We start from the raw sequence: 17,494 nt of genomic DNA, 5'->3' as shown, positions 1-17,494 counted from the left end.
TTTGCTTGACTGTTAATTGAACAATTTGAATCCATCTCAAGCCACCTCAGAAGATAATTCTGAAAAAATTTCAGAAAAATAATCCATACAAAAAAAGACTATATTTCGCAGTTCTATTCTGACACGTACACAGTCAGCATGAGTAAAAATTGACTCAACAAACAGCAACTGAGCTACCTTTTTTGTGGGGTAGGCTTTGTTACTTAATAGTTAACAGTGATAAAATAGTATGAGTCATGTTTCATGTTTTGACCTATGGGGTTTGGGGTGTGTCCTTATCTTTTTGGAAACATGCTTTTTCCTTTTTTAATTCTTATGGGCAGTGCTTATGGGCTATGACAGCCTAACTCTTGTGCTAGAGATAGTCTGTGTTCGAGCTAGGTGATTCAGCAACAAATATTTAGCATTCAGATGATACACGTGGGGTAACATTAAGCCCAGAAAACCCAAAGTTATATCAGGTAGAACTCACATTATCCTCCTTGAGTTTCTGAAACGCTAAATGTTTACAGGAAAAAAGTTGGATTGAATGTTGAAAATTCAAACTTGCTGCCTTCAAGATTTCATAGCTGACCCTTCATTGCCTTCCACGGCTGTACATCACATGAGAGGAAATTGCCCCGCTCTCTCGTGGGTTTAAACTACCAGAGATGCATGCTCAGCTTCATTCAGGCTCTACCACTAGAGTTTAGTATCTTATTAGGTAGGGGAAAATCTTCCTTATGAGAAATTTAAGCAGATAAAATCCGAACCATAAATATCTTTTGTTTTTCCTACCCGAAGCATCAAAACAGAGCAGTCCTAAAGTATGTTGTTGTCAAGACGAGCATGACTCATAGCGACCCTATGAACAAAAGGCCTGAAAAAGCCCTAAAGTATATTTGGGGTTTTTTTTTTTTTTAACAAACATACTTACTTTTTCATAGACATTAACTATAAAAGAAGACTTTGTTTCCCTGTCAGCTGTGGGTCAAAGCAATGCTGTCATTCATCCCCTGAATCTAGGAGTTTCTCAACTGTAAGGACTCTGGGTACAAAGGTGATAGGCAATCCCACCATCTCAAAATCTTATGCACAGGCTAATGAAGATTTATATATAGTTAAGCTCCTTTTCGTAATTCTTCTGCTGTGGCTTTGTGGTCTTTATGTTTCCTCTTTCTGTGTGTATAGAATCCATTTTTTAAATTCTGAAATAAAGCCAAATTTAACATTTTTTAAAACCTTTCTGTTCCCCCCTCTAGATTTTGTATTGTTTCTGATTTGTATTGTTTCTCTTACATTGATGACCACAGGCTGTACAAAAGTCATTTGCATAAAAAAGAGTTAAATCTATGCCCTCACTTATTTGAAGAATTCACTTTTAGTTTTAGTGGGCTTTGTTATCCATCTGACTAAATTTAAAAGGTCAAGTTTGTGTGTTTCTATTTATTGACCAGCTCCTATCAAGCCTGCTTCCTAAAGCCTCGTATTTGCAGGGGTGGAGGAACAGTAATTTGTACTAAGGCACCAAAATAAGCCAACCCCCTAAAACAAAGCACAGTGAGCAAAACCAGAATAAGTAGATAGCCTTCTTTTTTTTTTTTAAAAAAAAAAAAAAAAAAGACTGAAACTCAGCTCCAGCCAGAAAAGCAACAAAACTTGACCCCAGAAGAGCAGCATTGTATCTTTTATGAAAGGCTTATAAAAGCATGCTATTCCTACAGCTGCTGTTTAAATTGTTGACTCTTCCATTACATACTGCTGGATTAGGATTTGCTGGAGTTTAAGAGAACACTGGTGGCGTTGAAATGGTCCTTGAGTAGAGAAAGGCTCTGTATTGCTATTTATTCTGCCTCTCTAATGACTTCAGGACTTTCCCTTTGTGTAGCTACTGTATTGCTGTCATACAGTTTTTAGACAGTGTAGTTGGTTTTGGACTTTTGGCTTTTGCAGATAGTGTAAAATGAGAATTCTTTTTTAATACCTTTGTATCCTTAGGCAAGTCTGTATAGGTGTCGAAGTTTCTAGCTATGAAGCAGCTGGGTTACAGAAAGGTACAGTGTACAGTTAAAATTCATAGCATCAGATTCCTTTCAAAAAAGTTCAAGATCTATTTGACAAAAGCAAATATTTTTATTAAAAAAATTATGTACTTACCATATGCCTTACAAAATACCTGTTCCTATTAGACATTTGTCCCAATGAAAGGTTTTACGGATTTTCTCTAGATCCTTAATTTTAATGAATGGCAAAATTGATGCTAGGATCTTTTTAGTATTAAACACTCACTTGCTACAGAAAATAAAGATTCATGGTTAGTTAGAAACCATGATTGTTTCAGGGCCTTTAGTAAACAGATTTTCTAATAATCCATTATCTTTAGTGAAGGGCACAGGGGATTAGAACCTCAAGATGGGTTTTTATTTTCATTTTAAATCATCATAAATAGAAACCAAGAGTCCCTGATTTACCACAAATCTTACCTTACTATACCAGTCCATTGATATTTAAAAATACCCTTGTAAGTAAGATATTTAAAATAACCTGAAATACTCATGTAAATGAGTCTTTTTATTATTCTCTTTTCCCCTATGTCATTTGTAGCATCAAAATGAAGGTGATTATTTTGTTGTTGTTGTGTTTTTAAAGAGGAGTTTTAAAAAAATTATTCGTCTATTTAGTGTGTTTGTGTTTCTGAAAATTTCCCAGTTTATGCACCAGCACAATTTAATGAGTAGGTGAAGATCAGTTTTATAAAGGAGAAATGTGTTGGCTCAGGAAGAGGTTAGGGTTAGGGTACCTTAGCCTATATGCTTCATCCTTTGCTGGACCTTTCTTAAATATGAGCTCTGTAACTTTTCTCTGTCATGAGTTTTGTCAACTTTTGCCCCTCTTAGAAGAAAGAGAGGGAACCAAACTGCCAAAAACACAGATCTGTCTTGAGAGAAGTGTGACCAGCATGTTCTTGTAGGCAACAGACTTTGTCTCACATGTGCCTTTTTGGACATGTTATCAGGAGACACCAGTCCTTAATGGGGGGGGGGGGGCGGGGAGAGGGGTGCAACAATGAATGAATGAATGGAATTCCAGAAATCTCTGTAGATGTTCATTGAAATGAAAAATAAAGAAATTTAAAAAAAAAAAAAGGACTTTTTTCTTAGAGAATTGGAGTATAATTAAAGGAGGGGAAACCCCTCAATGAGATGGATTGATTGCAGTGATGAATTTGAGCTTAGCAAAAATTGTGACAATGGCATAGAATCAGGTACAGTTTTGGTTTGTTGTTTATAGTACACTACAGAAGAGAGTTCTGGTCTCTTGAATTTGCTTCAACAGTGCCAGATGTTCATTTCCATTCACTGATTGTCAGTTTTGTATGGTAGCAGCTCTGTTAGCCATAGTGGTGTGTATACCCCGAATGCCATGTTTCAGCATAAATCTAATGGGAAAGTGTTTTTGAATAGAGAACTCTGGTGGCTTAGTAATAGAGTTGCAGAGAACCATAAGGCGTACAGTTCACATCCACCAGTTGTTCCACAGGAGAAAGCTGATCTGTTTCTGTCTGTGTATTTACAGCCTCTGAAAAACTGATAGAGAGGATCAGCTATGAGTCTGTTCTGACTCACTGGTACATAACAGTAGGTGCCCCAGAAAGTGCAGTATCCTTGAACCACAAAACATTTTAAGGTAATAGGTGGGCTAGCTTTGCCATCTAAGAAAATGTTGTTGTTGTTGTTGTTATGTACCGTTGAGTCGCTTGCGACTCATAGCGACCCTATGTACATCTAAGAAAATACCCAGGCAAATCTTGAAATCTCATTTCTAATCTTCTAGTTTTTGTGGTGAAAGGAAAAAGGGAGAGTGATATTTATTGGAGTCCCTACCTATATTTTGAACTGTGGTGCTGGAGAAGAGTTATTGAATATATACCATGGACTGCTAGGAGAACAAACAAGTTCATCCTAGAGAGGGTGAAACCAGGCTGCTTCTTGGAGGCAAGGATTCTCAAGCTCCATCTGACATACTTTGGGCATGTTGCAAGGAAGGACCAGTCCTTGGAGAGGGACATCATGCTTGGAAGGGTGGAGGGACAGCGCAAGAGAGGAAGACTATTGATGAGATGGATTGATTCAGTGACTGGGTAATGGGGGTAGGTATGTCAGAGACAATAAGGTTGGCTCAGGATAGAACAGAGTTCAGAGCTGTTGTGCTTATGGTTGCTTATGAATCACTAACAACTCGACAGCACATAGCAACAACCACCACCTATGTTTTTGTTTTTATAAGACATTAGAAAAACTTGAAATAGATGTTGGTTTTTAGCTTGAAAGGATACTCCTTAAAATGAATTTCGGAATGCAAATCAGCCAACCATTTTACTCTTAAAGATTAAACTAAACTTAGCGTTTGTATAACACTTCCAGCAGTTCTTGCTACTGCATACTCAGATTATTCTGAGTGCATAATCCATCCTGGCCAGGTGCAACAACTAGGATAAAATTTCTTCTCCTATTATGTATTAATCATGTATTGAATGACAATGTGTTGCACAGTCACAGCACACCGTTTAGGAAGATGTGGATTAAGCGTGTAATAGATACTGGCTCTCTTGGTTTTCAACCATTTCTCTCCAAAGACTCTTTAACATCTGCATTTTTCTCTGGGCTTATTTTCATCTGTGAACTTGACTCTCGCTTTTAAAGCTCCTCATACTCTACTTGAAAGTCTTGAGTATGATAGCCTCAGTTTTCCTGGAAGTCCACCTTCTTATCTGTGGTGAAAAGGCATTATACACTCAGTCTGACTCAGGTTTTGTGGAATGCTAGTTTCTTAGTTTTGTGGGTTTCCTCCCCTTTTTTTAATTTTAAACACAGAAAATGTTTTCTTTTACTTTTTTTTCATTTTTGAACATTTTCTGCCCCTCTTCCCCAGCCCTCCCTGCAGTGCACCCCTTGTTCCAGATTGTTGTCATACATACAAGGTCTAATCATCTATTCCTTTCAGACAGTTCTTTTCCTTATCTGACCTAATGCAGTGTTCATTATCTACTCTTTTGTCATTCTCTTTCTAGCTGCTCCTGTGTCTGTCCTATTTTATAACAGTGGTGTTATGCAGTATTTGTCTTTTTGTGACTGAGATATTTCACTCAATATACTGTGCTCCAGGCTACCCTAGGTGGTTTTTTGTTTTACTATTTTATTATTTTTCAGTGCTTCATTATATCCCATTGTGTCGATGTACCATAGATTTTCTATACATTTGTGAATGGGCACTTGGGTTGCTTCCTTCTCTTTGCTATTGTAAATAACACAGCAGTAAACATAGTGCACATACATCTGTTTTGAGTCATGGCTCTGGTTTCTTTAGGGTTTATTTCTAGTAGTGGAATTGCTGAGTCATGATATTTCTATTTCCAGCTTTTTGAGAAAAGTGCCAGACCATCTTCCATAGTGACAGTACCATTTTACATTCTCACTAGAAATGGGTAAGAGTTCTAATCTTTCCACAACTTCTCCAGCATTTGTTATTTACTTCCCTGTTTAGCTTTGCTGTTGTTGCCGGAGTAAGATGATACCCCATGGTTATTTTGATTTGCATCTCTCTGATAGCTAGAGATTTTGAATATTTGAATATCTCTTCCTGCATATGTTTGTCATCTGAATGTCTTTGTTGATGAAGTATCTATTCATATCCTGTGCCTATTTTGTTACTGGATTGTTTACCTTGTTCTCAAATATTTTCCCCAGTCTGTGAGTTTCCTTCTTACCCTGTTGAAGAAGTTTTTTGATATGTTTAGAGATCTGATTCTTAAAAGGTCCTGTTTATCTCTCTTATTCCCTCTTGGCTGTAGGTTTTTCATTAATCTTGAGAGATTATTTATGCTGTGGATTAGGCCTTATAGAGTTTTCCCTACCCTTTCCTGATGAATTTTACAATCTTTGGTGTTACTGCTTGGTCCCTGATCCACCTTGAGTTGTTTTTTGTGTATGGTGTGAAGTGAGTATATTGCTTATGTTTTCTGTGGAGAGTTTTCCAATTTTGCCAGTACTGTTTGTTAGAGACTGTCATTTCCTCACTTAACTGATTCTGTCTCCTTGTCAAAGATGAGTTAACTTAACCATAGGTAGATGAGCTGATTTCTGGTTCTCAGTTCTGTTTCACTGATCTGTGTGTTTTGTTGTTGAACTAGTACCATGCTGTCTTGAACACCATGGCCGTGTACTAGAATTTGAGATCAGGGAATGTGATGTCTCCTACCTTGTTTCTCTCTCTCTCTCTCTTTTCCCCCCAGTAGTGTTTTGCACTAGAAAACAATAGGCCAATATCTCTCATGAACACAGAAACAAAAATCTTCAATAAAATCCTGGCCAATAGAATCCAACAGCACATTTTATTTAGGGAAAAAATATCACCTTTGTAAATTACTACCTAACTTGGGAGAGACTAGAAAGCATTATGCTGAGTGAAATACTCAGTCCAACAAGAACAAATACTATATATAAAATCATTATTGTAGAATGAATATGAGAATCCAAGGTGGGGAGAGGGTGGAAATAGAGGGTTGACTATAGGGAGATAGGGTGTTCAGAAGTGATGAGTCACATAAGAGGAAATGGCCCACCTGCCTCTTATGGAGGAATTGGTGGATTTGAACTGCCAGCCTTTGGTTTGGCTGTGCTATGATGGCTTAGTGGCTGTGAGTCAGTTCTGGCTCAATGGTGCATGATAGCAGCAACATAATTATAGGGTTGCACAACTTGATGGGTGGGTGAGGTAAAGGAAATGAGAAGGATCTTTTGTGAAAAACAATGTATTCAACCTTTGTAAATAAATCAGAATAAAATAAACTCATTCATAGCAGGCATGCAAGGATGGTTCAACATAAGAAAAACAATCTAACGCACCACATCAAGAAAGAAAAGCACAAGAATCACATGTTCCAGTCAAATGATGTAGAAAAGGCCTTTGACAAAATCAAGTAGCCTTTGATTAAAACACTCAGCAAAATAGGAACAGAGGGGAATTTCCTCAATATAATAAAAAGTATATATGCAAAACCAGAGCTGACATCATTTTCAATGGAGAGGCTAAAGGCATTTCTCTTGAGAACAGGAATTGGGCAAGGATGTCCACTGTTGAATTGGCCTATTGTTTTCCATTTTGGTGGTTTCTTTACCTGACTTTGATATCAGGAATATGATGGATCCATAGAATGAGTCTGGGAGTAGTCCATCTTTTTGTATTTGCTAATATCCTTTATATAAAATTGTGGCAGCTATTCTCTGCATGTTTAATAAAATTCACTAGTATAACCATTTCATGCAGGGCTTTTTTTAGTTGGAGGTTGGTTTATGACCTGTTCATTTTCTTCTAATGGAATGAATTTGTTCAGATGTTCTACTTGACTCTGTGTCAGTTTGCATAGATTGTGAGCTTCTAAGTATATGTCCATTTCCTCTAGGTTTTCATATTTGTTTCAGTATAGTTTTTCATAATATTCCACTGTTAACCTTTTTGTTTCAGTTGGTACAACTTAGTTTCTTGATGTTTGTTTACGTTTCAGAGAATTGAGGGTTATAAACACATCATGTTTGATAGAGGCACTACATCTAATAGAATATTCTTGTTGAAATAATCAGATCATCTGATGTTGTTATTATGTGCCACTGAGTCACCCATGACTCATAGCGACCTATGTACAACAGTTCTGAACTCTGCCCTATCCTGAGCCAATCTCACTGACTCTCACACTCTAAACTTCTCCCAGTTAATCCTGTCAATCCATCTCATCCAGGGTCTTTCTCTCCCTTGCTGTCTCTCCACCCTTCCAAACATGATGTCCTTCTCTAAGGGCCGTCTCCCTCCCGCCAGCACCTGCCCAAAGTATGTGATATGGAACTTCAAAATCCTTGCTTCCAAGGAGAAACTTGGTTTCACCCTTGGTTTTCACCCAAAATAGACTGTGTTCTCCTGGTAGTCCATGGTATGTTCAATGCTCTTCCAACACCACAACTCAAAGGCATCAACTCTTGTGTCATCCTTAGTCATTGTCCAGCTCTCTGATATATAGCAAATCATTGCAAAGGCATTGGCTTGAATCAGCCACACTTGAGTCCCTAGACTGACGTCATTGTTCCTCAGTACTCTGGCGAGGTCTCTGACAGTAGATTTTCCCAATGCAATTTGTCTTTTGATTTCCTGACTTGCTGGTGTCAAGAATGTTGATTGGGGACCCGAGCAAGATGAAAGTTTTATCAACTTCAGTTTCTTCTCCATCTCTCATGGTGCTGCCAACTGGCACAGTGGTAAGAATCTTAGTCTACTTCATAATGAGCTTCAATTCATATTGAAAACTGTAGTCCTTGATCTTCTGCAGCAAACACTTCAGGTCCTCCTCCGTTTCAGCAACCTTAACTTAGGATGAAAATATTTTAACCCTGTGTCTCTATCTCACTGCTCCCTGGTTCCTTGTTTCATTTTTGTCCGATGGGAGACAGGCAGATCAACAGGTAAAATATAATCCCAGCATAAGACTTGAGAAGAACTATGATATGGCTCTAATAATCCAAGAAGCAGTTGTCCAAACAAGAAGGGAATATTTTGTGATTTAGAATCAACAAAGTGTGTGTAAGAGTTATAACCTTTCTCCATATCTGTTCAATCTGTATGCCGAGCAGATTATTTGAGAAGTTATATTATATGAAGAATAATGTAGCATCAGGATTAGAGAATTAACAACAACCTGAATTATGGAGATGACACAATGTTGATTGCTAAAACCGAAGAAAACTTGAAATACTTCTGAAATGATAAAGACTGCAGCCTTCAATATAGGTTACGTCTCAGCATCACTATTGAACCAGCAGGCAACATTATGATAGTTGGAGATTCACTTGGATCCATAATCCACATCAATAGTAACAGCAATCAAGAAATCAGAAGACTTGTTCTGGGGAAAGCTACTACCAGGTACCTTTTCAGAGTGCTGAAAATCATGGATGTCATTTAAAAACTAAGGTATGTTTGATCTAAGCCGTGGTATTTTCAGTTGCTTACTGTGCATCTGAAAATTGCACCATGAATAAGGAAGAACAAAGAATTAATGCCTTTGGATTGTTGTTTGTAATGACTATAATAATGAGCTCAGCCAAGTTGGAGATCAGGAAAATAAGAGTTTGACAGGCCAAGATTCTTAGGGTTACTGTGAGTTGGGGTCAGTGGCACCTAACAACAACATGATGGGGAAGTCTGAGGTGCTGTTAGGGGCTGCGGAAATTATCCAACAGTATCATTAATATCACAGACAAAAAAGATTCTGCTGGAAATTACTCAAAAAGGACTGGAGCAACACATCAACAGAGAACTGCTGGATGTGCAGTCTGAGTTTAAAAGAGGCTGTGGTACTGGGGATATCATAGCTAATGTTAGATGGATCTTGGCAGAAAGTAGAGAGTACCAGAAGAATGTCTGTATCTGTGCTTCATTGACTATGTAAAGATTTTTGACTGTGTGGATTACAACAAACGGTGCTGACTCTGAAAAGAATGGGAATCCCAGAACATTTGATTGTGCTAATGCGAAACCTGTATTTGAACCAAGAGGCAGTCATCTGAACAGAGCAAGGAGACACTGCATGATTCAAAATTGGGAAGGGTGTCCACCAGAGATGTATTCTGTCTCCATACCTTTTCAATCTGTATGCAGAACAGATCATCAGATAGTCCAAACTTTATGAGGCGGAATGTAGCATCAACATTATCTATGTTATGCAGATGACACAGCCCTACTTGTTGAAACTGAGGAAGACCTGTAGAGCTTGCTGCAGAAGGTCAAGGACTGCAACCTTCAATACAGATTGAAGCTCAACATTAAGAAAACAAAGATTCTCACCACTGGGCCAGTTGGAAGCATCAGTATGGATGGTGAAGACATTGAGATAGTTAACAGTTTCAGTTTGCCTAATTCCAAAATCAACAGTCTTGGTACCAGCAGCCAGGAAATCAAGAGATTAATTGCATTGGGAAATTCAGCTGTCAGGGACCTCTCCAGAGTACTGAACAGCAAAGACATCAGGCCCGAGACTAAGGTGTGCCTGCTTCGGGCCATAGCCTTCAAATTTGCATGTTGCATGTCAGAGAGCTGGACAGTGAATAGGGATGATAGAAAGAGAATTGATGCCTTTGAGCTGTGATGCTGGAGAAGAGTGTTGAATATACCATGGACTGCTAGGAGAACAAACAGGTTTGTCCTGGAGAAGGTGAAGCTGGAATGATCCTTGGAGTCAAGAATTCTGAAGCTTCGTCGGACATACTTTACGCATGTTGTAAGGAGGGACCAGTCCTTGGAGAGGGACATCCTGTTTGGAAGGGTGGAGGGACAGCACAAGGGAGGAATACCCTTGATGAGATAGATTCCGTGAGTCGGGGAATGGGAATAGGTGTGTTGGAAACAATGAGGTTGGCACAGGATAGAGCATGATTTAAGGGCTCTTGGACATAGGGCTGCTGTGAGTCAACTCGACGGCACATAACAACAATAGAAAAATGCTTTGTTCTTTCTCAGGTAGCGTTCACTTCTCCTCGAAAGAAAACCAACAAGCCAAAATAAGCAAAATTTTCCCTCAGAAATATACGTAATCTCTCCTTACATAAAAAAAAATTTAAAGAAAAACAATTCAAGAAAAAAAAATCATGCCTAATTTAAATGTAATCTCCTATGCATGACTTTTAATTCCTATTCTAATCTACTCCTTTGTAATTCAGAACTCCAAGGTTTTGCAATATTGTGTATTGCTCTGAATGACTTCATTCTGATTATAAATTGTCTGAGGAAGAGTTTGTCTAGCTCTGCCCTGTCTGGTGGTTGCTGCTTTTATTTTTCTACACAAGAGTAAGATGGTTTCTTAAGAGTTCCTTTACTATTTCAAAGAGAACTGTTTTCTGGTAGCCATCCAGCTAATAACATTTGCCTCTTCAGTTTAGTGTTTACTTGCTCTGAGAGAAGCTTTATGCTGATACCTCACACATACCTTATCTTTTTCTTTAGAAAACCCTTTTATCATTGCTATAGGACTACCCACATAAAAATTGTGCCAACCTGAGTGGTTTCTCTGCTCAGTGGAATGGATTCTCAACTAGGTGGGAGCTAAGGGTTACTTATTTTAAAATTTCCTTTGTATTTTACATTTTTTCAGGGTTTCTATTTTTCTGATAATATATTTGAGCAACTTTACTTTTGCCTAATTAGATTTTTTTTTCAATAAAAGTTTTTAACTTTGGTGACAAGTAAGATCTTACTTTACAGATCAGCAGATAATTCTACTTTCATCAAGTTTAATCTTAAGGTTGTTTGTGTGTGTTTCTTTTAAATGATTGGAACCTTCCCCCAAGAAGGGGGGAAAAAAACAACCCCTACTTTGAAAAATTATTTCTCTAGTATATCTTAATAGGTTGAGTAAATAACAGCAGCTGAACTACGATTAATGAGGCACAAACCTCTATTTCCTGTGTTAACAAGAAAGACAAATTGATTTTTAGGGTAGTTTGACAAAGATGGAATTAGCAGATTCATGATGTTGGTTGCATCTTAAAGTGAATTTTGCTATGTAAATATCATTTTCCCAGAAGTCTGACTCAAGGATTTGTCTTTGTATAACTTCCAACATAAATAATTTTACCCAAATTGAAGAAAATTCTTGGACATTTGAGGCTTAAAGGAATTGGATTTTTATGAGACTACTGAGCCCATCTTCTGGGTTTCAAGTTCCCTATATGCTCTGAAACATGTGATGTATTAGAAACACCTATAAAGTGTGGCTAGGTCCTTACTAGGTTATTTGGAGAAGTTTTTGTGAAGTGAATGCTTGAGTATTTAAAGAATGGCCTAGACCGTTCTTATTAAAGAAGTACCAAAAAAAAAAAAAGGCCTTTTTCCTTAGATTCTGGTGTTTTGATCTTTGATGAGATTGTCTATAACTAATTTTATTTTGTTCTTTGAGATTGTCAGGAACTGATTCTGTGTTTCAAGTTGTTTCCTCCCTCCCTCCCCTCCAAGGGCCCTGAATAAAACACAGTTGATTTCTGCAGGTTGAAAATTCTCTTTAGCTGTTGTACCATCCGTTTTAGCTGAGGGTGAAAATGATCATGTCTGTGTGTCCCCTGTCTCCTTTCTCCCAGGCTGGGGAGTACTAAATGTCTTTAATGGTTAGTATTGGGGGCAAAGGGACCAGATTTTTTGCTTCTGTATCAGGTCATAGTATTTTTTAAGTCTCCTCTTTATTGTCTGTTAAATAACCTTTGAGGATGGTACAGTGGTGAAGTACCTACCAAAGATCATGACAATTTGAATCTATCAGCCACTCTGTGTGAGTAGAACTCTGGCTTAGAAACTCCTGGCACAGTTCTGCCTGTTCCATAGAGTCACTCTTAGCCGAAATCAACTTGACAGCACACAGTAGCATTGATAAACTATAGCTCACCTCAGCTTTCCTTTCCTTTCCTCCTCTTAACAGTTTATAGAAGTAGGTACAGAGACAAATGGCATTGTCTTCATCAAGCTTTAGATATACTTTAAAGTTTTCTTTAAGTTCTTTTCAGGGCCAAACTCTACTTGGGATAACTGCAGTTGTCCTTCCTTTTACTTTTCAACCATAAGCTGCAGGAATTCTACTTAAAATTGGCCCAGAAAAAAACACAATATACTGACCTCTAAAGAAATACTGATTTTACCTATCACTCTAGGAGTAGCTTCTCTGGTGTTTGCTCTCCAGTACAAGTGCATTGACCATTGTCAAGAATTTCAAACATTGAAGTAATCTTGTTGTTGTTGTTGTTGTTATGTGCCATCGAGTCATTTGAGACTCATAGCGACCCTGTGTACAAGAGCTCTAAACACCGTTCTATCCTGTGCCAACCTAGCCATCTCAAATTGCACTTATTCCCACCACTCCAGTCACAGAATCAATCCATCTCAACGAAGGTCTTCCTCTCCTGCGCTGCACCTTCACTCTGCCAAACATAATGTCCCTCTCCAAGGACCAGTCCCTCCTTGCAACATGCGTAAAGTATATCAGATGAAGCTTCAGAATCCTTGACTCCAAGAAGCATTCCGGCTTCACCTTCTCTAGGACAAACCTGTTTGTTCTCCTAGCAGTCCATGGTATATTCAACACTCTTCTCCAGCACTACAGCTCAAAGGCATCGATTCTCTTTCTATCATCCCTATTCACTGTCCAACTCTCTGATGCATAGCACGTAATTGTGAAGACTATAGCCCGGATCAGGTGCACCTTAGTCTCCAGACTGTTGTTGTTGCTCTTCAGTACTCTTGAGAGGTCCCTCACGGCTGGCTTTCCCAGTGCAGTTCATCTCTTGATTTCCTGGCTGCTGCTACCAAGAGTGTTGACTATGGAGCCAAGTAAACTAAAACTGTTAACTATCTCTGTCTCTGATGCTTCCAATTGGCCCAATGGTGAGAATCTTTGTTTTCTTGATGTTGAGCTTCAATCCATATAGGAGGCTGCAGTCCTTGAACCTTCTGCAGCAAGCGCTTCAGGTCCTCCTCAGTTTCAGCAAGCAGGGTTGTGTCATCTGCATAACGCAGGTTGTTGATGACTCTTCCACCAATCATGATGCCACATTCCTCCTCGTACAGCCCAGCGTCTCTGTTGATCAGTTCTGCATACAGATTGAAAAGGTATGGAGACAGAATACATCCCTGACAGACCCTCTTCTTGATTTTGAACCATGTAGTGTCTCCTTGCTCTGTTCTGACGACTGACTGCCTCTTGGTCCAAGTATACGTTTCGCATTAGCACAATCAAATGTTCAGGGATTCCCTTTCTTCTCAGAGTCAGCCACAGCTTGTTGTGATCCACACAGTCAACAGCCTTTGGTTCTTTTGGTATTCTTTGCTTTCTGACAAGATCCATCTAACATTAACTATAATATCCCTAGTACCATGATCTCTTCTACATCCAGCTTGCATATCTGGCAGTTCTCTGTTGACATATTGTTCCAAACATTTTTGGATAATTTTCAGCTGAATCTTGCTTGCATGTGATATTTATGAAATTGTTCGATAATTTCTGCACTCTGTTGGGTCACCTTTCTTTGGAAGGGGAACAAATATAGATCTCTTCAAGTCAGTCGGCCAGCTGGCTGTCCTTCAGATTTCTTGGCACAACTTAGCACATCCAGGGCACTGTCTGTCTTTTGAAATATGTCAGTTGTTATGCCGTCAACTCCTGGAGCCTTGTTTTTTGCCAATTCCTTCAGAGCAATTTGAACTTCCTCCTTCATTACCACAGGCTCTTGCTCCTAAGTTATTTCATGAAATTCTTCTGTGTTAGCCAATTCCTTCTGATACAGTGACTCTGTGTACTCCTTCCATCTTCTCTTGATACTTCCTGGATCATTTAACATTCCTCCCAAAAAATCCTTAAGAATTGCCACCTAGGGCTTGAATTTGCTTAGTTCCTTTAGCCTAAGAAACGCTGAGCAAGTTCAGCCCTTTTGATTTTCTGACTCCAGCTCTCTGCACATTTCATTATAGTATCTTGCTTTGTCGTCCCGATTTGCCTTTTGAAATTTTCTGTTCAGCCCTTTGATTTCTTGGTTTCTTCCTTTAGCTTTGGCTTTTCTCTATGCCGGGGATGAAAAGGTGAGAAAAAAGATGGGGTTGGTTTCTTTTTTTTTTTTTTTTAAAGTAATTTCTAGATCCATCCTGAAATACAATGTGGTGAGCGACAGGATAATATCCATATGCATACAAGGAAGTCCAGTGAATACCACTGTCATTTAAATATATGCACCAATAACTAGATACAAAGAGGAGGAAATAGAACATTTTATCACCTTTTGCAGTCAGAAATTGATCAAACATGCAGTCAAGATGCATTGATAATAATGGGTGACTGGAACACAAAAGTTGGGAATAGTGAAGAAGGATCAGTAGTTGGGAAAACATGGGCTTGGTGAGAGAAATGAGGCTGGAGATAGAATGCTAGAGTTCTGCACGTTCAGTGATTTATTCATTGCAAATACTTTTTACAAGAAACATAAACACAGGAAATTACACATGGATTTCACCTGATGGTATGCATAGGAATCAAATCGATTACATTTGTGGAAAGACTCGGTGGAGAAGCTCAATATCAGCAGCGAAAACCAGGCCGGGTGCTAGTTGTGGAACAGACCACCAACAAGATTCAAGATGAAGTTGAAGAAAAGTTCAAGATGAAGTTGGGGAAAATTAAATTAAGTCTATGGGAACCAAAATTTGATCTTAAGTCTGTCCCACTAGAATTTCAAAACCATCTCAGCAACAGAGTTGAGGCCTTGAGCACCAATGAGCGTAGACCAAATGAGCTCTGGGAGGATATCAAGAAAATCATACATGAAGAATGCAAAAGATCATTTTTATAAAAGGCTGAAAAAGAAGTAATCTTACAAAGTGTTTTTAATCAAGTTACATAGCATGTATTATTATTATTATTATTATTATTATTTTTACATAGCACGTATTATTATTATTAACTCTGACCGATCATGAAACATTTTAGTTTTAAAATTCATGTTCACATTGTTTCAATGTCAAGTACCAATCTTTTGAATATTGACATTCTTTAAATCTCAGAGTTCATCAAAATCAGTTGTTTTCTTTTCTTGCAGGTCAAGTAGAAAAGGTGTATTCATGAAGGCAGCATAAAATGAACCTTTACTTAAAATAAAAATTTCATATTTAAAGCCAAACTTTAGATCAAAGTCCTTGTTGAGAGAGAAAATTTTTCCTTCTTTTGGCAAAGCTAACCCAATTCCAATTCTGTTAATATGGAGTCTGAAAATTGTTAAGATTGAGTTTTTATGAACATAATCATACAGTTTGTATTTTTCTTCTTTTTTTATTTTCTAATTATGAGTTTTAAAAAAATGGTCTTTTTCTTTCCTGTGTTGCTTTAAACATTAATAGTTATCAGTTGCTGTTAATAATTAAAAATTGTATAACCCACTTCTTTTTTATCCCTAGGCTGGACGTAAAGAAAGAAGTGATGCACTCAATTCTGCAATAGATAAAATGACAAAGAAGACTAGAGACTTACGAAGACAAGTAAGCTGGAACAAAATTTCAATTCCTTTTCAAATTTTTATAAGTTTGTATTAAAATTTGAACAAATACTCATACATTATTAGGGGAGAGGATAGGTTTTCACTCAAAAATTACTGTGTTTGCCTAAATGCTTTCTAATAAGCTTCCCATTGGCTAATAAAATTTCATTGGGACCAATTCATTCTCATTGAGATAGATTTAAATAAATTAGCTCTAAATGTGAGAAGGATGTACAAGTAACAGTATCAACTTAAAATAACTTTGGAACCAATAGAAAGGCTCTGGAAGGGAGGAGAGTGAGAGTGAGTGTGTGTGTTTGTTTGATCTTTGGAGGTGAGTTTTCAGTTTGAATATGGTAGATACAGAGATATTTGAAGTGCAGAATTTTCCTAGTTAGTCTGTATGAGGTAAAGAAGTTACATTTAATGTTAAGTAATGCCATTAATGTTTCAGAATTAATGTGAATTTTAGTCTTTAAAGACACTAGTTTTGATTTTATTTTTTAAAAGATATTAAGACTTAAAAAAATACATTACATAAAAGTAATAATGAAATCCCAAGATTGAATAGAGTCATTTTATTGCTTGTATGTGACCAGTGACATAGCTTACATTGCATTAGGAATCAGTATGTACATGCAGCTAAGCTATTGTGTGTTTACAGAAGTTTAAGAGAAAAAAGTGATATACTTTCTTTACCAAAATAAAAGAAAATTTTCACAATTTTATCATTAGCTCCGCAAAGCTGTCATGGACCATGTTTCTGATTCTTTCCTGGAAACCAACGTTCCACTTTTGGTATTGATTGAAGCTGCAAAAAATGGAAATGAAAAAGAAGTTAAGGAATATGCCCAAGTTTTCCGTGAACATGCCAACAAATTGATTGAGGTATGTGTATCGGCAGTTTCATAGTTACAAGTAACTTGGTGGAAATGTTTGCTTTTTAATCAGATGTTAATCATTCTTAAGGGACACTTAAAATTGGAATGCATCCCTGGTTATCTTTTGTTGAAGCAGTATTAGAAATGGTATATAAAATGATGGTCTTTCATTCATTATCTGTAACATTTGTCCATAATGATGACATTTTTTATGTATTTTTATTTAATTATGTACATGATAGATGTAATCTTTGTCCTAAAATCTTAACATCTCTATTTAATGTTAAGCCAGATAAATAAAGACAGGTTCTATGCAAGAGAGTGACATTTAAGTGACTGCTGGATGTGGCATTCTGGCAAATCACATAAGTGAATTTCTTTTCTTGTCTGTGAAGTTAAAATGCAAATAATACTACTTTGGGGTTATTTTGATGACTAAAGAGCTGAACAGAAGATTCCAAAAGGCTGCTCGGAATGACAAAGCAAAATACTACAATGAAATGTGCGAGGAGCTAGAGTCAGAAAATC

At 37.6% G+C, this 17,494-nt stretch overlaps 1 protein-coding gene across 3 annotated transcripts in view; it reads left to right on the top strand.

The window, feature by feature from the left end:
* CTNNA1 (catenin (cadherin-associated protein), alpha 1, 102kDa) overlaps nt 1-17,494 on the top strand; it is a 218,346-nt gene that overhangs the window by 131,646 nt on the left and 69,206 nt on the right. For all 3 annotated transcript variants that reach the window (XM_006891184.1, XM_006891183.1, XM_006891182.1), the window contains 2 exons: nt 16,006-16,086; nt 16,821-16,973. In XM_006891184.1, the coding sequence (XP_006891246.1) occupies nt 16,006-16,086; nt 16,821-16,973 (234 nt within the window). The remainder of the gene's footprint in view (nt 1-16,005; nt 16,087-16,820; nt 16,974-17,494) is intronic.

The sequence above is a fragment of the Elephantulus edwardii genome, unplaced genomic scaffold (assembly GCF_000299155.1).
Source record: "Elephantulus edwardii isolate Elephantulus edwardi_28Jun2011 unplaced genomic scaffold, EleEdw1.0 scaffold00095, whole genome shotgun sequence".
In the NCBI taxonomy this organism is placed as follows: Eukaryota; Metazoa; Chordata; class Mammalia; order Macroscelidea; family Macroscelididae; genus Elephantulus; species Elephantulus edwardii.
Note: the sequence above shows the minus strand (reverse complement) of the source record. Positions and strands in the feature narration are given on the sequence as shown.